Source organism: Myotis nattereri (assembly GCF_964212035.1).
Source record: "Myotis nattereri genome assembly, chromosome: 3".
Taxonomy (NCBI): Eukaryota; Metazoa; Chordata; class Mammalia; order Chiroptera; family Vespertilionidae; genus Myotis; species Myotis nattereri.
The window spans coordinates 81622651-81650019 of NC_138077.1; the positions used below are offsets into that span (position 1 = coordinate 81622651).

General features: G+C 42.9%; 1 protein-coding gene across 2 annotated transcripts in view; it reads right to left on the reverse strand.

Annotated features, from left to right (window-relative positions):
- Positions 1 to 319: 319 nt before the first annotated feature.
- Positions 320 to 27369, reverse strand: part of ARL6 (ARF like GTPase 6) — a 51131-nt gene continuing 24081 nt past the window's right edge. Inside the window, exons 6-8 of one of the 2 annotated variants that reach the window (XM_081086749.1) lie at positions 14038 to 14167; positions 9948 to 10020; positions 320 to 1579 (exon numbers count right to left, since the gene is read on the reverse strand). In XM_081086749.1, coding sequence (XP_080942875.1) covers positions 1562 to 1579; positions 9948 to 10020; positions 14038 to 14167 — 221 coding nt within the window. In that variant the 3' untranslated portion in view covers positions 320 to 1561. The remainder of the gene's footprint in view (positions 1580 to 9947; positions 10021 to 14037; positions 14168 to 27369) is intronic. The other variant, XM_081086750.1, reaches the window with a different exon arrangement.

Here is a 27369-nt window from a genome sequence, read left to right on the forward strand (position 1 = left end):
AGATATTTTGCTCAAAATGTAGTGATCACAGAGTAGTAACTATTAGTGTTGTTACTGTACTGCATCCTCCTAAAATAGTTACAGAATACTAGTTTTTTTGTTCAATCACATTCAGTGTTTTCATAATGTCCTTTTTATATGTGAGTCCACTCAATTAATGAGTCTCACTTTTTATCCTCATCAAAACAGTTTATGAAAGGCTGGCAAGCTAGCTGAAAATGCGGAACCAGTAGAATATCCTGGATAACTTTGAACTTGACAAATTCCAAGTCACTGGGATTTCAGGACTGTGAGAAAGTATATTACAGAACTTTTACTGTAGTTTTAAAATTATTTTATTCAAATTTCTGAACATACCACTACCGGTTATTACGTCACATCTTTAATGCTCACCTTTTGCCTCTGTTTTATATCATTTCCACAGCTAAGTATGTTTAAGATGTTACACATCAAACATTCCAGTTTTTCTTTATATGCAATATTTTCCAGAATTGACACCGCAGCTTTCTACAGTTTCCCAGTGATTAATTTAAAATCAAAGCTTCTGGAGTTCATAATTCTAAGTGGTCTCTAAGTTTTGAGAATAATACAATTTGCATACTGTGGATACCTGAGATATGTCTAAAATTCTAAAGAACATTTATGTAGCAGTTTTTGTTCAGAAAAAAAAAGTTTGGTCAGTCACAATCTATTTCAACAAAGTGCTATAGTAAACTGGAGGAATTTTAAAGAAAGTCAGTTATAATTATTGAAGAATTGCACATCAATTTTAATGACCTAGTCTTAGGATAAAATATTTTCATTCAGCAATGAGATAAAAAATTATATATATTAAAAAATTCTAAAATTCTGCCTCATTAAATTTTAAGTTCTCTGAGGATAAGGAATATGTTTAATTTATCTTCTATCACCATTGCGTAGGATGGTGCCAGACTACTACAGGTGTAGAGCTATCCAATACTTATTCACTGGATAAATAACTTCAGCATAACTTGGTCTCAGGTTGACAAATATTTGACAGTAAAACACCAAATACCATATTAACACAGCATTATTTCAGCATAAACAAAGCACACTAGTTGGTACATTACATTTTATGTTTTATTGATGGTGACATATAGTAAAAATCTAATATACATTTATCACCCATGGTCCCTTATAAATATTTAAAGATCTTTTTCACAAGCACAATCCCATTGCAGTCATGCTATAAGCTTTTTTTAAGACAATTAAAAATACATTAAAGATATCATAATTCACGATGAGCTATTGAGATGGATTTTAACATTCTCATTACGAGTAAGTGTAGACCTTTACCAAGAGGTTGATATTCTGGGGATCCTTTCTGAGGATTTATTTTCATATAATTAATGGCCAGATTAGCATACATTAAGTCTTATATTCTTATAAACTTTATTCAGAGTCTATAAATGAAAGCAGATTATAAAGTATTCTTAGATGCACCAACATCTTTAAAAATATTAATGTATTCAGTTTGCCTTAAGATATATTCCTTGAATTGACAATTGTTGAGGTTTCCAAATACTATCTTTTCATGTCTTCACAGCTTGGATCTGATCTGATAACAAAAACAGAAAGACATTATCGGTCTCTACAGGACATAATCTATTTAACATAACCTGAGACAAATCTATAACACAGTAGAAATCTATGTACATACTTTTAAAAAAAGCACAAATCATACTATAGTTTTTATTTTTGTCACAGTTGTATATGCACTGAGCCAGTTAACTAGTTCTATATGATGTATAAAAATTAGTAGTCCCTTGCCTCATCTCCGTCCCTTTCATAGGCAACTACTTCCAACTCCCTTTTAGGTCATTACCTCTTTCTCAATAAATAATATTTGTATTACTTGTTGAAATACCAGTTTCTTCCATTTAATATGAGGCCTCAGTTCTTAAGTATCTCTATGCTGCTATCTGCAACCCACATAATGCTTTCAATACTCCCATCCTCCTAACCAAGTAATGTCGTCATCATCAATATAATGAGTCTGTAAGTGCTGGTCACAGCTGAGACAGGTAGCATACCTCGATTACCTTTCCTGTCTTCAACTACATTTGTTTTCCCTGGAGTTAAGAATTGTTCCTTATCTCCAGCTCTGCCTCTCTGCTTTTTTATGTACCCAATACCACTTCAATCCCATTACTCTACACTGTTTAAATCCTTATTATTATGAAGCACAGTACAGAGTCCATCCATTTCACTACAGCCTTCCCAAACTCTCTAATCTGGACCAGTTTCCTCTGCTTGCCCAGTTATTTTCACAAGAGATCTTTCACTATCATTCTAGGATCTCCACTATCATCCAGGGGATTCCCCCCGCCCCCTAGTGCTTATTTTCCTCTTTCAGGACCCCCCACCCTTTTTCCCTTGGCTTACTCCCTTGTTTTTGAGGAGCACTCCTCTCAGTGGCTACGTTAGTAAAAGGTACAGAAAGTAAATTCTTAAGACTTTGCATGGCTGAAGATGTTTTAATTCCACAGTCACTGATACAGCCTGAGAACAATCCCACTTTCTTCTTTGACTGTTCCAGGCACTGCCCTATCATGTTACAGCTTCCAAGGGTTGCTACTGAAAAAGTCTGATGCTATTCTGTATCCGTATCCTCTCACGAAACCTCCTTTTCTTCTCATGAAGTTTGTAGACTCTCCCATTGCTTTCAGTGGTGACTGTTATTAATGATGTGCCATGGTGTGAGGATATTTTCATCCACTACATTAAGCTTTCAAAAGGACTTTTAACTAAAAACTCATACTGGATCCTTCCGAAAAAGAATGGAATCATGGCATAAAATGCTTCATTTAATATTCTATCTTTAAAATTTCAGCCTTCAACTCTAAATAATAAAACTATGCTAAGCGAAATAAGCCAGTCAGAGAAAGATAAATATCACATAACTAGTGGCCCAGTGCACAAAATTCATGCACGGGGGGTGAGGGGTGGGGGGAGGGTTCCCTCAGCCCAGCCTGCAGCCTCTCCAATTGAGGACCCCTTGGGGGACATCCTTCTTGCAATCTGGGACCACTGACTCCTAACTGCTCACCTGCCTGCCTGCCTGCCTGATTGCCCATAACTGCATCTGCTTGCCTGCCTGATTACCCCTAACAGCCCTCTCCTGCTGGCCTGATCTCACCCCCAATAGCCCGCCCCTGCCAGCCTGATCTCGCCCCCAACTGCCCTCCCCTGCAGGCCCGGTTTCCCCAACTACCATCCCCTGCCTGCCTGATCTTGCCCCCAACAGCCCTCTCCTGCAGGCCTGATCTCGCCCCCAACTTCCCTCCTTTGCTGGCCAATTTGGTTCTGATTGGTCAGTTCCTATGTCAGTCAGTGTCAAAAGTTCCACCTCCTAGACAGCCATTCGTTCTTCACAGCACCCACATTTGGTTCTGATTGGTCGGTTTCTATGCCAGTCAGCATCAAAAGCTTCACCTCCTAGGCAGCCATTTGCTCCTCATAGCACCCAAATTCTGTTCTGATTGGTCAGTTCCTATGCCAGTTAGCATCTCTGGACCTATCAACGGGGCCTGATCAGAAAGGCGGAGCTGATCAGCAGCCCAGGTGGAGGCCTGGAGAGAAATGGAGGTGTGGCTGCTGGCCAGACTGGGAGAGAAAGAGAGAGGCAAGTGCTGATCAAAAGCTGCCACAGAGGCAACAGATCAGTCCCTGTTTCTCTCTTCAGGCCCCTCTCTGGCCCTGATTCGCAGCCCCCTCAGCAGTTAGTGCTGGGGCACCACACCTGCAGGGGAAGCAGGCAGCACTGGGTTGCCATGGCAACCCAGTCCTGACTGCAGGACTGACTTCTGGTTGGCCGAGCCTCTGACCCAGGGTTTTTATATATTAGGATCTTACTCATTTGTGGAATATAATGAACAACATAAACTGATGAAAAATAGATTCAGAGATATAGAAACATTGAACAGACCATCCAACCTCAGAGGGAAGGTGGGGCAGGGGGAGGGATAAGAAAGCAACCAAAGGACTTGTATGCATGCATATGAGCATATTCCATGGACACAGACAGTAGGGGGGTGAGGGTCTGTGCTGGGGGGCAGGAGCGGGCTGGGAGAGGTCAATGGGGGAAAAGAAGACATACGTAATATTTTCAACAATAAAGAATTAAAAACAAAATAAAACAATAAAATAAATAGGAAAGTCAATTTTCAAAAAAAAAAAAAAAGAAAAAGGAAAGAAATTGGTCCAAGGGCCTTCTTGTTTATAATGCTTGGAAATTTTAGAATTTTGGAAGTAACATGAAGAGATAAACTCAGAATATCTTTCACAGATAGATTTACATAAAAACTTTTGGCTAATAAGTTAGTTAAAGGCACAGACAAGTCTCTTGTATGCTGTTAGCTATTTTATAAAATAGGTTTTTGCCTTTTTTTGAATCCAGAGAGAGAGGAGCATCAAATTGCAAACTATTTGCTATTACATAAGAAATATGAACAGAAGATCTATTCAAAACCAAACCAACATACTTTTTAATCTACGTACAAAGTTTCCTTCGTTATTAAATAGAGCATTTAGGTAAAAGGGTACATTTAACATTTACTGAGTGTTTTCTAATGGCAGTGATTTTAACACATACAGTGTTTCATTAAATCTGTACCACAATTTTTACATTTATTTTTTCAATTTTACAGATGAAGACAATTATCTACAAAAGAGATGTTAGTTAATAATAAGTAGTGGAATGAATCTCTACACTCAAAAGCCCAACTGCTTTTTAACTACTATTCCATGATGCCTACATAAAATTGGGACAACTAGCTAACCTTGCAGAAAACTGTTGTAACAGTTACATAAAAAAATATGGCAACACAAGGGCACAAAAGTATTTCCAACAACATACTCTCCTTATAAAGACTTGGGAAGTAAGATGCAAAGATAATGAATCAGGAAAGTCAGACACAAAAATTAGGTGACAAGGCCAGAGTTGGCAAGTGGCACAGTGATGTTGGATTGTTACTGACACCTAGTGGCCTCACTGTTACAAAATAAAAAATAAAAATAAAAATAAAGGAAAGAGAGAACTATGATAGAGTGGAGAGGTCTGTGATGTAAAATTCAGATGACTGTATCAACCTATTTTTAGTGGTTACTGTGCTTTGAATTACTTTATGAACAACAGTGGAGTTTGATCGATGCTATATCTTCACTGTGAGCAATACGCACATGTAAATAAGAATTAAGGCTGAAAATATGCTTTTGGTGTCTTCTCTGGAATGTTCCTCTGCAACCTATGTTTATGTGGGAATCAGTTCCTTAACTTTCACTAATTCTTTACCACAATCCAAGAAAATAACTTGGTGTGTTCACAGAAAAATCCTAATAGTTATTCTAGAATCACTAGAGGTTCTCAATTAAGTTTCACTTAATTATAAAATTATGACTAGAATGTTCTTTGCAGTTTATTTTTTAATGTTTTAACTTTTTAAAAAAATTTTATTGTTCAGATTATTAGTTTTTCCCTTTTCCCCCATACCTCCCCTCCACCTGGTTCCCAACCCACCCTCTTCCCTTACCCCTGCCACCCACTGTTCTCATCCATAGGTGTACAATTTTTGTCCAGTCTCTTCCCGCACCTTCCACAGGCCTTTCCCCCCCGAGAATTGTCAGTCCACTCCCTTTCTATGCCCCTGAATCTATTATATTCACCAGTTTATTCTGTTCATCAGATTTTTTATTCACTTGATTTTTAGATTCACTTGTTGACAGATATGTATTTGTTGTTCATTAATTTTTATATTTACCTTTTTCTTCTTCCTCCTCCTATTAAAAAATACCTTTCAGCACTTCATATAATACTGGTTTGGTGGTGATGAACTCCTTTAGCTCTTTCTTATCTGTGAAGCTCTTTATCTGACCTTCAATTCTGAATGGCAACTTTGCTGGGTAGTGTAATCTTGGTTGTAGGTTCTTAGCATTCATCACTTTGAATATTTCTTGCCACTCCCTTCTGGCCTGCATAGTTTCTGTTGAGAAATCAGCTGACAATCATGCAGGTAACTGTTTTTCTCTTGCTGCTTTTAAGATTCTCTCTTTGTCTTTTGCTCTTGGCATTTTAATTATGATGTGTCTTGGTGTGGTCTTCTTTGGCTTCCTTTTGTTTGGGGTTCTCTGTGCTTCCTGGACTTGTAAGTCTATTTCTTTCACCAGGTAGGGGAAGTTTTCTGTCATTATTTCTTCAAATACGTTTTCAATATCTTGCTCTCTCTCTTCTTCTGGCAACCCCATAATTCGGATGTTGGTTCGTTTGAAGTTGTCCCAGAGGCTCCTTACACTACCTTCATATTTTTGGATTCTTTTTTTTTTTTTTTGCTTTTCCGGTTGGGTGATTTTCACTTCTTCATACTTCAAATCTTTGATTCTTGTGATCCTCTAGTCTACTGTTGTAACTCTGCATAATATTCTTTATTTCAGTCAGTGTATGCTTAATTTCTAGTTGGTCCTTTTTCATATCCTCGAGGGTCTCACTAGACTTATTGAGGGTCTCACTAAATTTATCGCGGTTTCAAGAAAATTCTTGAAAAACCTTCTAACAGTGGTTTTGAACTCTATATCCAGTAGTTTGCTTTCCTCCATTTCTGTCATTTGTGACCTGTTTCTTTGTCTCCGCATTTTGGCTGCATCCCTGTGTTGATAGAGTGGCTCTGTGTGCTAGGTGTCCTATAGGGCCCAGTGGCTCACCCTCCCCGATTACCTGAGGTGGACACTATTGGTGCACCCCCTTGTGGGCTGTGTGCACAGTCTTGTTGTAGTTAAGCCTTGATTGTAGTTGGTATCACTGGGATGAATTGACCTCCAGGCCAACTGATTGTGAGAATCAGCTGTGTCTACGGTGAGAGAACTTCTGTGTTGGAGACAACCTTATAGGGCAAGACTTGCTTCAGTGGGGCTTTGATGCTCACTGAGTCTGCCTCCTGAGTGTGTCCCTTATGGATCTGAGGAGTTGTAATCTGGATGGTCCCACTCTGACCACTGGGTACACTGGCTCTTGGATGTCTAAGGAGGTGCTAATTTAGCCTCTGCCTGAGGCTACCCAGCAGGAGCTACGGAGAGATCTGCAGATTCCTCTTCTTTGTTTAGGGTTTGGAGGTGCCCAGATGAGGCCCAGCTGTGAAGCAATGCAAGCTGCTGTGGGGCCTTGGGCCTTCTTTTGGAAGTTCTAGGTCTCTCTGACCCAGCTGCAGTTTGTTAGGTAATTTTAGATTGCAAAGGGCCAGGCCTTTCATATGCAAAAGCCTCTGCTAGCAGCTTGGGTGGGGCGGGGTCTCAGGGAATCAACAGGGTGGAGCAAACAGCCAGGGCTTATCCTCAGCCCTGCCCTAAGAGACCCCGCGTCTCAGGGTCCCATGGTAATCGCTGCAAGCACCTCTGAGAGAAAGCCGCCCATGAGTTCCACCCGCTTCCAGACAGTCCAGTTTCTCCCTGTATGAGTCTGTGTCCCCAGAGACTCAGCCAGAACTGGAGTTCAGAGCAGTCAGGAGCTTGAGACTCCCTCCTGATTGAAAAAGACAACCGTGTCCTCAATTGCCAGCCCTTTCCAGTGCGCCTTCATACCTCTGCACTTTATTTCCGCACCTCCTCTGAGTCTCAGTGTGCTTTTCTCTTTCCTTCTAGTTGTAGAATTTCCACTCAGCCAGCCTTCCTGTGGTTCTGGATGATGTCCGTTTTGTCTTTTAGTTGTATTTTTGAAGTGGTTGTGCAAGGCAGCAATTTCAGGTGTTTACCTATGCCGCCATCTTGGTTTCTCCTGTTTTAACTTCCTTAGTTTTTTTCTTTTTTATTTTTTTAGAGAGGAAGGGAAGGAGGAAAGGAGAGAGGGGGGAAAGAGAGTGAGAGAAAAAGGGGGGCGGGAGGGGGAGAGAGAGAGAGATCGATTGGTTACCTCCCACATGCATCCCGATATGGGATTGAACCCCAAACCTGGGTATGTGCCCTGATTGGGAATCAAACTGGCAACTTTTTGGTGTACAGGATGATGCTCCAACCAACTGAGCCACACTGGCCAGGGTGTTCTTTGCACTTTATTGGTAACTGTCATGATGTCTACAAATGAGAAAAACCGATAATAGCCTGTGCAGTTAATTAAAATACCATATTTTACTAATACATGAAAAATATTTATCAGATGTACACTTAGTACTTTTAACCAAAGAAATATTATGTCATTGTATGGGTAAGCAGCTAAATATATCTTAATTTATTCCCTGATATAGTAAGCTTGTCCAGACATAAACTTAATATTTGGTTCAAAGATTCAGCATGACATGCAGAAGAGGAAAAAGAATCACACATAGCGGTAATCAAAATGTTAGTTGAGCCCTAGCCTGGTGGCTCAGTTGGTTGGAGCATTTTGCCATGCACCAAAAGGTTGCAGGTGCCATTCCTGGTCAAGGCACATACCTAGGTTGTGGTTTCAATCCCCAGCTGGGGTGTGCACGGGAGGCAACTAATCAATGTTTCTCTCTCACATCGATGTTTCTCTCTCTTTCCCTTCCTGTCTCTCTAAAACAATAAAAACATATCCTCAAGTGAGAATTAAAAAAAAGATTAGGGTAGAAAGAGTTGGTAGCCCAAGACTAAAACCTGAATTTATAATATATTGTTGTTCACCCTTATTAAGAGCAGGGAGATGCCTAATAGGAATGACCCTTAGTTGTTCTGCTCATAAGCAAAAATTTCTTGGCCTGACTCTCAGTGTCCTGAACCTAAAGAACTCGGTTTCATTCATTTTACTGCTCTTTGTGGGCCACTGTGCTTCCAGCGATTCCTGTAACTAGTAGACAATGTAAACTTAGGAAAAATACTATATCTTTTTGTTTTTTTTATTGCTTAAAGTATTACATATGCTCCTTTTTCCCGGATTGAGCCTCCCTCCCCTCTGCCACTCCCACCTCCTCAGGGCAAGCCCCCACCACCCCAGTGTCTGTGTCCATTGGTTATGCTAATATGCATGCATACAAGTCCTTTGGTTGATCTCTAACCCCCCCTCCCTGCCTTAAAATAATATATCTTAATTTATTCCTGATATAGTAAGCTTATACCAACATGATAGCTATTTTTGATGAATAACAAATACAGCTGCTATATACAAATCAATAGAATACCAGTATTTACAATTCTCAATATGAGTGTTAAAAGTTGTGTAAATATGTTATATATAAACTAGAGGCCCAGCGCACGAAATTTGTTTAGGGGGGTGGGGGTGGGGGATCCCCCTCAGCCCAGCCTGTGCCCTCTCGCAGTCTGGAATCCCTCTCGCAGTCCAGGACCCCTCACTCCTTACCGCCCTGCCTGCTCCCTGCTCCTTAGTGTTGCCGTGGAGGCAGGAGAGGCTCCCGCCACCACCACTGCACTTTCAAGACATGAGCCTGGCTTCTGTCTGAGCGGTGCTCCCCCTGTGGGAGTGCACTGACCACCAGGCGGCAGCTCCTGCATTGAGCGTGTGCCCCCTGGTGATCAGTGTGCATCATAGTGACTGGTCGTTCAGCTGTCCAGTCGATTTGCATATTAGGGTTTTATTATATAGGATTAAGATATATATGGAGTAGGGCATTCTTTAAATATATGCCATGCAAACTTATTTTAATTATTGACAGTAAGGCTAGCATTTGTCCCAAACTTCAAATGTGCTTTCCATTATCAGATCTCTTAGAAATTTATTGCTATAAATTAAAAATATTTCTGCAGTTGTCACTATATTGACTGTAAAAAGCAAACACTTTAAATAAATCCTTTAGAAAAATGTAATAGAAGTAAATGAACCAAGGTATTGGATACTTACTGTAGTGTATTTTCTGACAGCAGAAATAAATGGAAACAAGAGGAGAAAAAGGCAGTGATATAATAAAAATAAAATGTTATAAAAGGAAAGAAAAATGTCAATGGAAAGGAAATACAGGCTGAAGACGGACAGTATTTTGTGATGTACCTTGAAGCCAGTCTACACCTTCTTGCAATCCTTCTCCTTTTATGGCATCACTAGCACTGAAATAAAATCCACAAGAAATACATCTAAATATATCTATTTCATTACATCGTAGAACTATAAAAATAAATAATTGCAATTTTTCCATGTGGCAAATCAATATATTCTAGTAACACATCTCTGAGCAAAACTGGTTAAGCAATGAAACTGAATGTATATAAAAAAACAAAAGTCTGAGCATCTTGGAGCAAGAAAATTATCCATAACTTATATTAACATAATTTTTATGACATTTGGAAAAGTGTATCAATAAAAAGTTATTATTTTAGGAACAGTACTCAGACTGACATTACTTTGAGTAATTTTTCCAGTGGTGGAAAAGTTTTACACAGTCCCCCTTCCTATCTTGCTCAGCCCCAATGACTAAAGAGCAGTTATTTATTAGAAATACTTGACTTAGGTTGTAATTTAGCCACAGGATGCAGTGACTTTTTTTGAAATGGAGTTTTATATCTACAGAGTATAAACCTGTAATTATAACTTTGGTAAACTGGTAGAAATTTAAAAAAAAAAAATCCCAGTAGATTTCAATAATAGTTTTTTACTTATTGGTTTCAGGAATCTAATTAGGTTATTTAATTCTTCTGTCTTTAGTTTTAGCATCTGTAAAATGGGGAGATATTATAATTGACTTCATATGGTTATTAAGGAAATGAAATATTTGAGATATGTATATAAAGCAGGGGTCTTTTCACAGTCTTAGAATGAACTTAAATCCTTATTGTGATATTTTATAAATAATTATAATTAAATTATAAACTAAGACAATAAAATAGAAAGGATTTTTTGAATATCAATTTTTTCCAAGACATAGACTGACAGTTTCTCATAACATTTCACTGATCCAGTAGTTATTTCCTTTCAAAATATAATCATGTAATAGCAATTAGTATACATAATTAGATTTTCTGAATTAGGGTTTCTTTTAGTGTGCTGAAGCATGATTTTAAAATGTACTAAAATAACCTAAAGGAGTTAATTTGATTCTAATCAAATCAGAAATTTCTGATTAAGAATATGACATATTTTAAAATAGGAAGACAGAAACAAACACCATGATACAAAATTACTCAAAGCAAACTGTGGATTATCCATATCAACAGCAAAACATCAGTAACTAAAATATTTATATAAAAAAAGATCAATGTATTGATTTTATCATACACCTATAGTCCCAAGTAAAACTACAGTATCAAATAAGTAACATAATGAGGAAATCCTTCCCTTTTGGTGGAGGAGTCACTACCTTACTAAAACCCTGCATCTTTTCCTACTAATTTCCAATGGTTTGAATTTTACTTTCTTTTCAAATAAATGATAAGACCTGTAAATAAATAAAAGCAAAGTCTTCACCACGTCCAGCAAGGCCCTAGATCTCTTGCTCCAGTCAGCATGGACTTCTTACTATTCCTGAAATACACCAGGTACATCCTCATCCAAGAGCCACTTGCTGGCCTGTCCACCTGGAAAGCTATTCCTCCACACCTGTGTGAACTGCTCCCTGACTTCAATTAGATTCCAGAGAGGGAGTATCTCTTATCATTTTTATTTTATTGTCCTACTTTATTTTTCTTCACTTTTCCCAGCTGAAATTTTATACATTTATTTACCTCTTTTACTATCTGTCTCTCTTACAAGGTAGTAAATAAGCAAAACTATACACATATCACAGCAGGGACTGAGTCAAAGAACACACAGGAAGAACAATACTGCAATCAGATCCTGAAAATCAGAGTTGACTATACATCTCTATAAACTTTTATTGCCAGTAAATTTACTTGTACCGAAGGCGAGATGCAATATTTTATCTCTACATCACTGTACATTACCTTTATCTCTAAAATTGTAAAAGAAGGATAAATGTATTTTCAATTTTATACATGGTTTAAAAAATATTGCAAAAACATTAAAAAAAAACTTAAAACAAATGAAGCAGTAATGAAAATTTAGTGAACTGTCCAGTTTGAATTAAGAAGTCAAAATTATAGGCAAATTTAAAGAAATACTTGGCATTCTCCTATAAATTATACAAAAAACACAGCAACTGGAAATATAATATTCCACATCTTTATAGCATCAGGATATTACTTTGTATCTCACTGAAAAATATTTAGATGTCACAACTGAATAAATTTTTTAAATTTCAAGGATTAATTATTTTAAGTAGAGACTTTTCCACTTGCAAAATTAACTTCTACTTCAAAATTAAAAGGACTGCATCTTTGACCTAACCGGTTTGGCTCAGTGGATAGAGCATCAGCCTGCGGACTCAAGGGTCCCAGGTTCGATTCCGGTCCAAGGGCATGTGCCTTGGTTGCGGGCACATCCCCAGTAGGGAGTGTGCAGGAGGCAGCTGATCGATGTTTCTCTCTCATCGATGTTTCTAACTCTCTATCCCTCTCCTTTCTCTCTGTAAAAAATCAATAAAATATATATTTTTTTAAAAAAGGACTGCATCTTTTACTAATTACACCCATGTTTTTGAATGTTATGCTTTCTATCAAAGCACTCACAATACTTAATACAATGGAAAAATAAAAATTTATTCTACTTTAGATATTACCAATTTAGATATGATTTACCTAAATGATATAGAGAAACGCAAAGATTACATCTTACGGTATTTCTCTATCCCCAAATCCCTCCTCTCTTTATCAACAAAATACCACAGAACCTCAAATTCCAAGTGAAGCCCTAACTGGTTCGGCTCAGTGGATAGAGCGTTGGCCTGTGGACTGAAGGGTCCCGGGTTCGATTCCAGTCAAGGGCATGTACCTGGGTTGCGGGCACGTCCCCAATAGGGGGTGTGCAGGAGGCAGCTGATGGATGTTTCTCTCTCATCGATGTTTCTAACTCTCTATCCCTCTCCCTTCCTCTCCATAAAAAATCAATAAAATATATTTAAAAAAAAAATTCCAAGTGAAGAAGCATTTAGGACACACCAACTTTTCTTCTGATTCCGGAGTAAGGAGGGTTTAACTGAGATATGCAGTGTTTCACTCCTGGGTAGAGATCATGAATACTGAGGAGTTTCAAGGGTTTTCTCAGCTCTCTTCTGTACTATTACTCTTTCAGCACCAAGGTTAGCTCTTCACGTTCTTCTCTGAGCTTTACTAAGTCTTCACTTCATATTCTGTTTCTTCTTCTAAAGGCAGTGGATTTCTCCGCCTCTGTGTGCTGCCTTTTCCATAGATACTATCTTATAAAAAGCGAGAAGGGAATCTTGTAGTGGTGGGGAGGTAGGTGGTGGATAGAGGGAGCTTAATGACAGTAGCAGGCACTAAAAAATACTATCTAATAAACAATGTAAAATAAGTTCAGATACTATTTATGATTTCAACCTTATTAGTATGTTCAAACAAGGTTAATATTTCCATTTATATTTATTCATATAAACAATATTTATTGCGAACCTACTAAGTACCATGTACTACTATTTCAGGGGTTGCAGAGTGAAAATAAAACCCCAGTCTCATGGTGTTAATGCATTAGTGTAAGAAGACAGACTGTAAAACAGAAAACAAGAAAACAAGAAAAAGAGGTCACATGGCAACAGAAAAAGCAAATTAATAAGGAAAAAGCGAGGCAGGGTAAGGCAGAGTGATATTTTAGACAATTATGAGGGGAGGTCCCTCTCCTGAAGGGACTGCAGTAGCAAGCCAAGAACATTATTTTGCAAAATGATTTACACAATGGGAGTAACAAGTGGAAATGCCTTGAGATGGGATTGTAGCTGGCTAATTCAGTGTATAGAAATCAGCATGGCTGAAGTTGGTGAGTGAGTAGGCTGTTTATTCTTATAAAGAGTTATTTATATTTTTCTATCCCCCAAAAGATCTGAAAGGTTTTAACAGTAATAGGTTCATAAATACCTGCAACGCCACATTCTATAAAACAAAATCCTTAGCTTACATCCTACCAAGTTAGATCACTTATAAAATGAGTTTGGAAAAGAAACACCGAAGCTTGGAGATTTTTTCAAAATGATAAAATGAAAAATAAATCTACAACTTTACCAAATGTGCCATGGCTTATCTTTGATGTTCTCTAAACACAGCAACTGAGACACCTTTACAGATGTCACTGCATCTCTAAGGTCCATTTTGTTTGCAAAGAATAAGATTGGTATTCGGCGGTGCTTAATATCTGAAATAGAAAATAAGACTTTCATCATACTTCCAGCCTTATGGTCATTTCCCCCTAATTCATTAAAATTGAAAGCCACTAAAATTGTTTTCTGATCACTTCTTTCTATACCACACATATATAAACTTTTAAAGACATAAACTGTCAGGCATATTTAAGTGATATGAGAATTTAAAAAATACTTCTTCCAAGCCTTCTGGTTGGAGTTTTAAAACAAAGACAAGAGAAGTGGATCTGGGGGCTCATTAAGCAGGTACTGAGCTGCACCTAAAGAAGGGTCAAATACGTAGTTTGTTCTGTTTTTCGGTCAACACAAAGAAGGCAAACTAGAACTAGGAGGAAGACGAACTGCATCCCAATTTTAGTTTTTAGTCACAGTATTATAAGTAATAAGCTAAATATTTTAAGAAGATATTTTTACTTGTTACAGTGTATGAAACATTTCTCCCTGTTTTGAATAGATAAGTCATTTAAATAGTTCAAAACTCAGAAGACACAAAATGGTGTGCAGTAAAAGGATCTCCCTCTCACCTTTGTCCCAGGCCATTCACTTGTCCTCCCTAGAAGAGGCAACCCATAGCATCCATTATATGGAGTCTTTTTAGAAATATTTTATATGTTTGTAAATAGTTATATATGACTAGAGGCCTGGTGCATGAAATTTGTGCATGGTTAGGGTCCCTAGGCCTGGCTTGCGATCAGGGCCGATATACGGGGTGACCAGTGGGGCGATCGAGGGGCCCCCGCTGGCACCCGCCCTGGCTGGCCTAGGGTCTGCGGGCAGCTCCTGCATGGAGCGACTGCCCCCTGGTGGTCAGTGCGTGTCATAGCGACCAGTCATTCCATCATTTGGTCTATTTGCATATTAGGCTTTTTTTAAAAAATATAGGACTAGAGGCCTGGTGCACAAATTCGTGCATGGGTTGGGCCTGGCTGGCCTGTCCCGATGGGGGCCCATAGGGCCGGGCCGGTGTGGGGGGGGTGAGGGGCTGCGGGTGGTTGGCCAGCTGACCCTGCCCCTGATCGGGGTGTTAGGGGCCAATTGGGGGCCAGACAGGTGGGAATGGGGGGCATTGGGGCCCAGATCAGGCTGGTTGACTGCCACAGTGTGCATCATAGCCATCAGTTGTTCTGGTCACTCTGGTCGTTCCGCTGTTCCAGTTGCTGGGCTTTTATATATATAGACTAGGGGCTCGGCGCACGAAATTCGTGCACTGGGTGTGTGTGTGTGGGAGAGTGTCCCTCAGCCCAGCCTGCCCCCTCTCACATACTGGAAGCCCTCAGGCGTTGACCCCCATCACCCTCCAATTGCAGGATCGGCCTCTTGCCCAGGCCTGACGCCTCTGACAGAGGCGTCAGGCCTGGGCAGGGGACCCTCATTTCCCAACATCACTGGTTCTGCCCCCACCCAGGCCTGATGCCTCTGGCCCAGGCGTCAGGCCTGGGCAGAGGACCCCCAGACTCCTCCGATTGCTGGCTTTGCCCCTTGCCCAGGCCTGATGCCTCGGCCAGAGGCGTAGACCCTCATCACCCTCCGATCGCCTGATCGGCCCCTTGCCCAGGCCTGACGCCTCCGCCAGAGGTGTCAGGCTTGGACAGGGGACCCCCATCTCCCCCCGATCACTGGCTCTGAACCCCGCCCAGGCCTGAGGCCTCTGGCCCAGGAATCATGCCTGGGCAGGGGACCCCCATCTCCCTCTGATTGCTTGCTCCGCCCCCTGCCCAAGCCTGATACCTCTGACCCAGGCTTCAGGCCTGGGCAAGGGGACCATCATATCCCCCCAATCCCCGGCTCCGCCCCCCACCCAGGCCTGATGCCTCAGCCAGAGGAGTTGACCCTCATCACCCTCCAATCACCAATCACCGGATTGGCCCCTTGACCAGGCCTGAGGCCTCCGGCAGAGGTGTCAGGCCTGGGAAGGGGACCCCCAGCTCCCCGCGGTTGCAGGCTCCGCCCCTGCCCAGGCCTAACACCTCTGGCTGAGGCGTTAGGCCTGGGCAGGGGACCTCCAGCTCCCCGCGGTTGCAGGCTCTGCCCCTGCCCAGGCCTAACGCCTCTGGCCAAGGCATTAGGCTTGGGCAGGGGACTCCCAGCTCCCCGCAATCTCCCGCTCTTCCCCTGCCCAGGCCTAACACCTCTGGCCGAAGCATTAGGCCTGGGCAGGGGACCCCCAGCTCCCCGCGGTTGCAGGCTCCGCCCCTGCCCAGGCCTAACGCCTCTGGCTGAGGCGTCCGGCCCGGGCAGCGGGGACCCGCAGCTGCAGCGGCCCCGCGATTGTGGGCTCCGCTTTAGGCCCAGGCAAGGGACCCCTAGCTCCCAGACTGCCAGCTTCGACTGTGCCAAGTTCCCATTGCCTCTCCACCCCTACTTCCTGCTATCACTGGCCAGGGCGGCAAAGGTGCCTGATTCTCCGATCATGGCTGGGGGGCAGGGCAAAGGCGGCCCCAGGGCCGCCTTTGCCCTGCCCCCCAGCTCTTAGCTCCCCCCTGGGTTTCTAATCACTGTCAGTGGCAGGGGGCTTCTTCCTGCTTTCCCTTTCGCCTCCTTGCATTGTGCCTACATAGGCAAATTAACCGCCATCTTTGTTGGCAGTTAACGGCCATCTTAGTTGGCAGTTCATTTGCATATAGCCCTGATTAGCCAATGAAAAGGGTAGCGTCGTACGCCAATTACCATTTTTCTCTTTTATTAGTGTAGATTATTTATACAAATAGTAGCAGACTATTCTCACTTTTTATACCTTTTGCTTTTCACTTCATTTCATATCTTGGAGACTATTCATTATCAGTACATATAGTGCAGTTTCTTCTTATTTTAACTATTGTGGAATATTCTCTTTTAGTGCTATATATCATAATTTATTTAACTGGATTCAACTGACATATATTTATGTTGTTGCCAATTTTACAACTATAAACCATGCTGTGATGAATAAACTGCAGAACATTTTGTAAATGGGCCAGTATGTCTACTAGATAAATTTGAGAAATGGAATTACTGGGTCAAAGGATATATAAATTGCATATTCTGACAGATAGCTATTATCTACAGAACTGCCTTCCCTTAAAAATGGTATCAATTCACACTTAAACAACATTGTATACGAGTGTTTTCAGTGATAGGTAAAAAGTACTATGAGAATGTGTTTACTTACATTGTTCTGAGAAAAGTCAAGAATCTATATATTCAAAATATGTTTATAATTCCTTTTTTATGAACAAGTTTGACATGTCATGTCCCCATTTTTCTATTAGTCTTTATTGTCTTATTGATTTGTAGAAAAGGTTTAAGTAGTAAGGAAGTAAGTCTTGTAGTTATGACATGAAATACAAATAGTTTTTCTTGTCTGTCATTTGCCTTTGACTGCTTATGGTCCATTTTGCAATTCAAAACTTTTTATGGAGTCATAGTCATTCATATTTTCTCTCTCTCTCTCCCCCCTCTTCCTCCCTTCTTTCCTTTTTGTGTGTGTGTAGGATTCTGGATTTTGTATTATAGTTAGAAAGATCCTCTGTTGCCCCAAAATTATTTTTAAAAATCTCCCATAGTTTCTTCTGCTACTGTAATAGTGTAATTTTTACATTTCTATTAGTCCAGCTGGAACTTATTCTGGAGCAGAGAATGTCAGAATAGATAAAAAGAAAAAGAAAGATAGCTACATGATGTTTATAAGAAACACAATTTGAACACACTAACTACCTGAAAATGGAAGGATGGAAGGAAACATGCTTACGTGTAAGTGAAAGAAAGCTGGCGTGGCTATACTACTATCAGACAAAGTAGCTTTAAAAGATGAAGGGTATCATCAAAGAAAAAGAAAGGCAGTAAAATTATAAGTGGTTAATTAATCAAGAAGACAAAACAATTTTAAGTGTGTTTGTATCTAATAAACAAGCTTCTAAACCAGTGATGGCAAACCATTTGAGCTTGGCGTGTCAGCATTTTGAAAAACCCTAACTTGACTCTGGTGCCGTGTCACATATAGAAATTTTCTGATATTTGCAACCATAGTAAAACAAAGATTTATATTTAAATGCCATTTAACAAAGAAAAATCAACCAAAAAAATGAGTTTGCGTGTCACCTCTGACACGCGTGTCATAGGTTCGCCATCACTGTTCTAAACACATAAAGCAAAATATGACAGTATTAAAGGGAAATACAAAGAAATCCACAACCATAGATGAAACACAAATCAAGTTAGACCATATATACTGGGCCACGTATTTTGAAGGGTGAAATCATATAGAACGTTGTTTGATCAAGTGGAATTAAATTAAAAATCTATAACAAAAGAGACATACAAATTTCCCAATTATTTGGGAAATTAAATAATATATTACTAAAGATTCCAAGGGTCAAAGAAGAATTCACAAGGTAAGTTAGAAAATACTTTGACCTAGATAATAAAAAAAAGTTATTGAAATTTGTGACATGTAGCTAAATCCTTAGAGAATATGTATTGCTTCAAACGCTTATATTAGAAAAGGGATAAAATCGATGTTTTCCACTTCCATCTGAAAAAGAGACAATGAAATACAAGGGAGTAGACACAGTTCATAATAAATCAAGAGGAGAGAATAATGACAAAAAAGGAAATTTAAAATGCCAGAAGTTCTTAGAAAATTAATAAAACCAATAAACTTTTAAAAAGATTGAACAAGAAGAGAGGGAGGAAACATAAATTACTAATACCAGGAATGAAAGAAGATATGTCATATGGATCCTGTGGACATTAAAAGGATAAGGAGAGGATGTTATAAACAATGTTATGCCAATAAATCTGACAACTTAGATAGTACATTAATAAATTAGGTCACAAATTACCAAAAGTGACCGGAGAATAAATATAACTTTAATGGTCTTATATCATTCAAGCACTTGAATTCATAATTCACGCCCCTCACTCCTTCAACACACACACCAAATACTGATGTTGGTATATCACTGCTATATTCTATCTAGCATTTAAGGAAGAAATAAGAGCAATTCTACACAAATCCAAAAATAAAAAATAAAGAGAAAAAGAAGTATATAATCTCCAACTCATTTTATGAAGCCTTTATATCTCTGATACAAAATCAGATGAGGACATAAAGAAAATAAAAAACCAAAACTGGTAAGGCCAGCATCATGTTGGCATGAGAGGATCTCCAGTTCTTTCTCACTGAAGTGGGACAGCTATAATTCAACCAAGGATTCTCTGTTTAAAACACAAACATGTCTGAGAATTGTGCACTGAGACAGCTGAAGGTGGACTTAATTTAGCAAACAGTGGAGACAGAATGGTAGGGAGAAGGACAGAGACAGAAGTGATGGGACCCCAGCAGGCATGATAGCAGTGAAGGGTTGGGGTGCAGCCCCCATTGGGCAGACTGGACTCGAGGGCAGAGACAGCAATCAGACCTGGGTGGCTGGCACACACCGAGGCTGAGCCCAGGGTCAGAGAAACAGTACAAAAAAAAATCATTGTGCTTGAAGCTGGCTGGCACTGAACAAAGGGATTCTGCATGTGCAGGAATTGGTCCACCCTAACCCCGTGTCCTATCTGGCACTTTAATCCTCAACTAGGCAAATGTCGAAAGAGCTGGGGGGAAAAAACACCATTCCAGCCTAAGTAGTCTGTAGACACGGGTCTAAATTCAGGAGGAAGAGCAGAACCACAGGCACGAACCGCTCATCCCGCCCACCCATCCCTCACCCATTGCAGAATCACCTGATAGAGGCAGCTGGGGGCTTCTGGCTTCAGGAAAGTAGTGCAAGGAATCAAAGAAGGTTCAAACCCTGCCACTTGCTATACCCAGGAGTGCAGCCCCGAGACTGAGCTGACCAGGTGGTAAAGGGAATATGCAGCCTTTTCCACCAGTGGAGGTGACATCCACAGAGATCCCAGGAGCCCCAGCAGTGCAGGTAAGAGAAAACTTGTGCTTCAGTACCACATTCTGGAAAACAAAGGAAATACCTCTACTTATCAACCTGCGTAACATCCTATCTAATAAAAGAGAAACATGGTAATTAGCCATACATCCGCTACCCTTCCCATTGGCTAATCAGGGCGATATGCAAATTAACTGCCAGCCAAGATGGCGGCCGACAGCCAGGCAGCTTGAAGCGAACATGAGGCTTGCTTGCTTGCTTCAGTGACGGAGGACTCCAACGTTCCCCGCCTGCCTTGCCGGCCTCTGAGCTTGCAGTTTGAAACATTGTTACAAATATAGAAGCTAAACAAAACCCCAGAAACCTGCTTTCAGCCCGCCGGGATCCCAGAGCTGGAGTTGATACAGTGTTTCGATTATAGAACCCAAACAAACCAGATACCTGCTTTCAGCAGCAGAGGCCTCAGAGCTGGAGCCACAGCTAAAGCTGGCCCAGAATAAAAAAAAAAGAAAAAAAGGAGCGGTTGGGAGCTTCAGTCACCCGCCAGCCTGAAAACAGCCCTCAGCCCCTCACCCAGCCTGGCCAGGCACCCCAGTGGGGACCCTGAAGGGTGTGTGACCAGCTGCAAACAGCCATCATCCCCTCACCCAGGCTGGCCAGGCACCACAGTGGGGACCCCCACCCTGATCCAGGACACCCTTCAGGGCAAACCAGCCAGCCCCCCACCTGTGCACCAGGCCTCTATCCTATATAGTAAAAGGGTAATATGCCTCCCAGCACTGGGATCAGCGGAGCTGAGAGGCCTCCCGGCACCGGGATTAGCGTGACGGGGGCAGCGCCCAAACCCCGATTGCCCTGTGGCTCTGTGTGTGACAGGGTGCGGGGCCACAATCTCCCTATCTGCCTTGCTCTGTTCGTGACAGGGGAAGGCGCCCCAACCCCCTGATCAGCCCTGCTCTGTGCCTGATAGGGGGGAACTCCCCAACCCCCTGATCGCCCTGCGGCTCTTTGTGTGACAGTGGCGGCGCCCCAACCACCTGATCGGCCCTGCTCTGTGGGTGATAGAGGGCAGCGCCCCCACCCCCCAACGGGCCCTGCTCTGTGTGTGATGGGGTAGAGCCATAACCTCCCAATCGGCCCTGCCCTGAGTGTGACAGTGGCAGCGCCCCAACCCCCTGAATGGCCCTGCTCTATGGGTGATAGAGGGCGGCGCCCCAACCCCGTGCTCCGCCCTGCTGTGTGTGTGACAGTGGGCGGTGCCCCAACTCCACTATCGGCCCTACTCTGTGCGTGACAGGGGGGAGCTCCCCAACACCTGATCGACCCTGCTCTGTGCGTGACAGGGTACGGAGCCCCAACCCACTGATTGGCCCTGCTCTGTGCGTGACGGGGTGGCGCCGCAACCTCCCCATCGACCCTGCCTTGAGTGTGACAGGGGGCGGTGCCCCAACCCCCCAATCGGCCCTACCCTGAGCGTGACTGAGGGTGGCATCGCAACCTCCCGATCCGCCCTGCTCTGTGCATGACAGCGGGCGGCGCCCCAACTCCCCAATCAGCCCTGCTCTGAGCCCGACCAGGGGCTGCACCTAGGGATTGGGCCTGCCCTCTGCCACCCGGGAGCAGGCCTAAGCCTGCAGGTCATTATCTCCCAAGGGGTCCCAGACTGTGAGAGGGCACAGGCCAGGCTGAGGGACCCCCCCCCCCATGCACAAATTTTTGTGCACCGGGCCTCTAGTCTATATAATAAAAGCCTAAGCGACCATTATGGTGGAACGACCAGAACGACCGGCAGCTATGATGTGCGCTGACTACGTGGGGGCAGGCTTAATGCAGGAGCTTCTCCTGGTGGTCAGTGCACTCTACAGCGGGAGCACGGCTCAGCCAGAAGCCGGGCTCATGGCTGGCAAGCGCAGTGGTGGTGGCGGGAGCCCCTCCCAATCTGCGGCAGTGCTGAGGAGCCGCAAGCTGAGTGGTAAGGAGCAGCAAGCAGGCGAGTAGTAAGAAGTGAGGGGTCCCGGACTGCGAGAGGGCGCAGGCTGGGCTGAGTGACCCCAACCCCCACTGCACGAATTTCATGCGCTGGGCTTCTAAGTTTAAGTCTAAAGTTTTTCAAAAAGCAGTTTTTGCCCTGGCTTGTTGGCTGGGTTGGTTGGAGTGTAATCCTGTGCGCCAAAGGGTTGCTGGTTTGATTCCCAGTCAGGACATATACCTAAGGCTGTGGGAGGCAACCAATCAACATTTCTCTCACATGATATTTTTCTTTCTTCCTTCTTCTCTCTCTCTCTTAAATCAATAAAAACATATTCCCAGGTGGGGGTTAAAAAACACACAACACAAAACAGTTTTCATTCCTCAGGGGTGCCCATGCAGAGAAGTAAGTCATCAAGCACACTGAGTAACCAAGATAACAAGGGGATTCAGAAAGAAAAATTTCCAGAAAATAGAATTAAAGACATGAGAAGAATGTAATTTAAATGACAGAAAATTGAAGATTTCAGTTCTCAAAAATCTCAACAAAATACAAGAAAACTCAGAAAGGCAAGTGAATGAACTAAGATTAAAAAAAATCAATGAACTACTATAAAAAAGCATCAAACAGAAATTCTGGAGCTGAAGAACTCACTAAATGAAGTGAAGGGTAAACTAGTGAGCTTAAGAGAGACCAGATGGAAGAAAGAATTAGTGACATAGAATATACAAATCTAAAAATGACTTAGGTGGAAGAAGAGAATCGAGAGGTAAAAAAAAGCACTCTAAGAGAATGATCTGATTACATTAGAAAGAGCAATCCTATCTAATAAAAGACAAATAGGGTAATTAACCGTACCTATGATACGCTTCCCATTGGCTAATCAGGGCGATATGCAAATTAACTGCCAACCAGGATGGTGGCTGGCAGCCACGCAGCTGAAGCGAACATGAGGCTTGCTTGCTCCAGTGATGGAGGAAGCCAAGGTTCCCCGCCTACCACGGCCCAGCTCTGAGCTCTGGAAGCAACAATGTTGCAATTATAGAAGCTAAACAAACCCCAGATACCTGCTTTCAGCCAGCCAAGGTCTCAGAGCTGGAGCTGCAACAGTGTTTCAATTATAGAAGGTAAACAAACCCCAGATACCAGCTTTCAGCAGCTGAAGCCTCAAGCTGGAGCTGGGCCTCAGAGCTGGAGCTGGCTCTCAGCTCCAGTGACAGCCATAGAAGGTAAATAAAACCCAGAATAAAAAGAAAAAAGAAAAAAAAAGAGGCTGGGAGCTTCAGTTGCCCGCCAGCCTGAAAACGGCCCTCAGCCTCTCACCCAGACTGGCCAGGCACCCCAGTGGGGACCCCCACCCTGATCCGGGATACCCTTCAGGGCAAACCAGCCAGCCCCCACCCATACACCAGGCCTCTATCCTATATAGTAAAAGGGTAATATGCAAACTGACCCTAACGGCAGAAAGACTGGGAATGACTGGTCTCTATGACACACACTGACCACCACGGGGCAGACGCTCAATGCAGGAGCTGCCCTCTGGTGGTCAGGGCGCTCTCACATGGGGAGCTCTGCTCAGCCACAAGCCAGGCTGACAGCTGCCAGTACAGCGGTGGTGGTGGGAGCCTCTCCTGCCTCCTCAGCAGCGCTAAGGATGTCTGACTGCAGCTTAGGCCTGCTCCCCCCTGGCAAGTGGACATCCTCCGAGGGCTGTCGGGCTGCCAGAGGGATGTCTGCCATCTTAGGCCCAATCCCCCCGGGGAGCAGGCCTAAGCCAGCAGGTGGTCATCCCCCGAGGGGTCCCAGACTGCGAGAGGGCACAGGCCGGGCTGAGGGACCGCCCCGCCGAGTACACAAATTTTTGTGCACTGCGCCTCTAGTCTATAATAAAAGTGTGATATGCAAATTGACCGAATGACTGAACAGTGGAATGACTGTCTAGACCAGCAGTTCTCAACCTGTGGGTCGCGACCCCTTTGGGGGTCAAATGACCCTCTCACAGGGGTCGCCTAAGACTATCGGAAAACATATATAATTGCATACTGTTTTTGTGATCACTATGCTTTAATTATGTTTAATTTGTAACAATGAAATTGGGGGTCACCACAACATGAGGAACTGTATTAAGGGTTGCAGCATTAGGAAGGTTGAGAACCACTGGTCTAGACGACCTTCCAGAACAACCAAGGAGAAGGGCGGTGCAAGGCAGCTGGGGCTGCAAGGGCTGAGAGGCAGCCAAGGCGGCCAGGGCTGCGAGGGCCTACCCTTGCACGAATTTCATGCACCAGGCCTCTAGTCTATATATATAAAAGCCTAAGTGACTGAACAACCAAACAACTGAATGACTGGTCGCTATGATGCGAACTGACCACCAGGGGGCAGACACTCAACACAGGAGCTATCCCTTGGTGGTCAGTGCACTTCCACAGCCAACCTCCCGTGGCCTCTCCCCCTGGCCAGTCAACTTCCCGCGGTCCCTCCCCCTGGCCGGCTGGCCCTGATGACCCTGATCGGGGCTGCCGGCCAACCTCCTGCAGCCCCCCCACCCCCCCAGCCGGCTGGCCCCAATGGTTCCTCCCGTGCAGGCCAACCTCCTGTGGCCACGATCAGTCCCGATCACCGTCCTGACCGAGGGACCCCACCTGTGCACAAATTCATGCACCGGGCCTCTAGTATAAGAATAATGGGTAAACCAGAAGAAAAGCAGGGAAAGGAAACAGCCTATTCAAACAAATAGTTGATGAGAACTTCCCAATCCTATGAAAATAACCGGATCCTTGAATCCAAGACAATAACAAAACACCTTATTATCTTAATCCAAAAAAGGCACATGATATTAAAACTGTCAAAAATTAATGACAAAGAAAGAATTCTCAAGGCTGAATTCAGCCAGGAAAAGAAGATGGCAACCAATAAAGAAAATTCCATTAGATTATCATTGGATTTTTTTTCAGCACAAAGCCTACTAGCTAAGAGTGGAATCACATATTCCGAGAGAAATCACCAGTCAAGAAAACAGATGACCGACATCAGAGGAATGGCGGTGTAAGGGCACATCTTCCTTTCCCCCTAACATGTTAACAAAATAACTACCTATAATTCAACAAAGAAGTCCCTGCTCAACACGGATGCATGCTGGGGAGACCTGCACACTGGAACAACCAAGGTGGGCTCCTTGGAATAAGCGGGGAGATGAGAAGTGAGAGAAGCCGAACACGGCTACAGCATAGCAGCAGCAGCAGCGTGTCTGCAGCGCAGCTGGGAACTGGCAGCAGCAGTTATGGGCAATTTCCTCAGCCAGTCAGACAAATAGAGAGTTAACCTGGCAAGTGGCTGGCTGTTGGAGTAGCCTGGAGTGGCGGCATTGTGTGGTCACCCACATAAACAGTGAGAGAGTGTCTGAACCGTGGGGGTGCATTGTGAATGAGATTTGAGCATGCATGAGCTGCGAGTCAGCAGACATCCTCCCTACAGAGTTGCTCCCTACAGCTGGGACTGGCTGTGGGCTTTCAGACAAATAAAATAAATAGCAGAGCCCTGGCACTGATTGCACTCCCAAATCTCACTTCCTGTTGCCCTTGGAATTGGCTCCAGGAGCGTATTATCTGTAGGCCAAGAGCTGTTGCAGCAGAAACACAGTTTCCCTCTGTGACTGAACCCCAGAAGGGGTGCTTGGGCTGGACCTGTGGAGGTCAGGGGTCATCATTACTGTGAAGGAAAAACAAACCTCACCCCCAAGCAGCCAAGGTGGTACAGCCCTAAGGAAGCTACAGAGGCTCAAAACTGTGAGGCCAGAGAGGATAAAAATCTTACAATTCAGCGCCATCTACTGGAGCAGAGTAGAAAGGCCTCCTCAGAGATAAATGGGAAAACAAAAGAGAACAGTGAACACCATGAACCACCACAACAACAATGACCAGAAAGAAAATGAAAAATCCCCAGAAAACAGGCTGGAACACATGGAATTATGTGAGTTGAATGACAGATTTCAAGATTGAAGTTCTGAAAATACTCAATGAGATGTGAGAAAATACTGACAAGCAATTCAGCTCACTCAGAAAACAAATCAATGAACAAAATGAGTATTTCTCCAAAGAAATTGAATTAAAAAAAGAATATAGCACAAATCCTGGAAATGAAGCAAGAAATTAAGAGTGAGCTAATGATCATAGAAAACAGAACCAACCAGTTAAAGAAAAGAACCAGTGATATTGAAGACAGGAATCAAGAAATGATGCAGAGGGAAGAAGAGAGAGACCTGAGAATAAAGAAATACAAAATAGCCCTATGAGACCTCCCTGACTCCATAAAAAAATTAACATTAGAATCATAGGAAAGTAGAGGAGGAAGAGAGAGCGAGAGCATGGAATAGTCTATTAAAACAAATAGTGGATGAGAACTTCCCAAATCGATGGAAAGAACTAGATCCTCAAATCTAAGAAGCAAACAGAACAGCTAGTTACCTCAATCCAAAGAGGCCCTCTCCAAGGCACTTGGTAATGAAGCTGTCAAAAATTAGTGACAAAGAAAAAAATCCTCAAATCAGGGAAAAGAAGGAATGGCCTGTTCTGGCTCAGGCTTTAGATTTTCCTAAAATCTCTCAAACATGTAGCAGCTGGCGCCAGCATACCCCATATCTCGCAATAAGAGGCCCAAGACCTGGCACTAGCACCAGCCTGCCTTGCTTCACAGCTTCGTCATTCCGGGGCACCTTCAAGCCAAACATAAGTAGCAGCCATCTGCAGATCACTCTATAGGTTGTGCTGTGAGCCCCCAGGCAGGGCACAGGCAGAAGACCAAAAAGAAAAAAAAATCCAAAATATGAAGATAGTGTAAGGAGCCTTTGGGACAACTTCAAGTGTACCAACATTCACATCATGGGGGTGCCAGAAGGAGAAGCGAGAGAGCAAGATATTGAACACCTATCTGAAGAAATAATGACAGAAAACTTCCCCTACCTGGTGAAAAAAATAGCCTTACAAGTCAGTAAGTGCAGAGAGTCCCAAACAAGAGGAACCCAAAGAGGTTCACACCAAGACACATCATAATTAAAATGCCAAAAGTTAAATACACAGAGTCTTAAAAGCAGCAAGAGAAAAACAGTTAGTAACCTACAGGGGAGCGCCCATATGACTATCAGCTGATTTCTCAAAAGAAACTTTGCAGGCCAGAAGGGAGGGGCAAGAAATATTCAAAGTGATAAATAGAAAAGACCTACAACCAAGATTATTCTACTCAGCAAAGTTATTTAGAATTGAAGGCCAGATTAAGAACTTCACAGACAAGAAAAAGCTAAAGGAGTTCATCACCACCAAACCAGTATTACATGAAATGTTGAAGGGTATTCTTTAAGAAG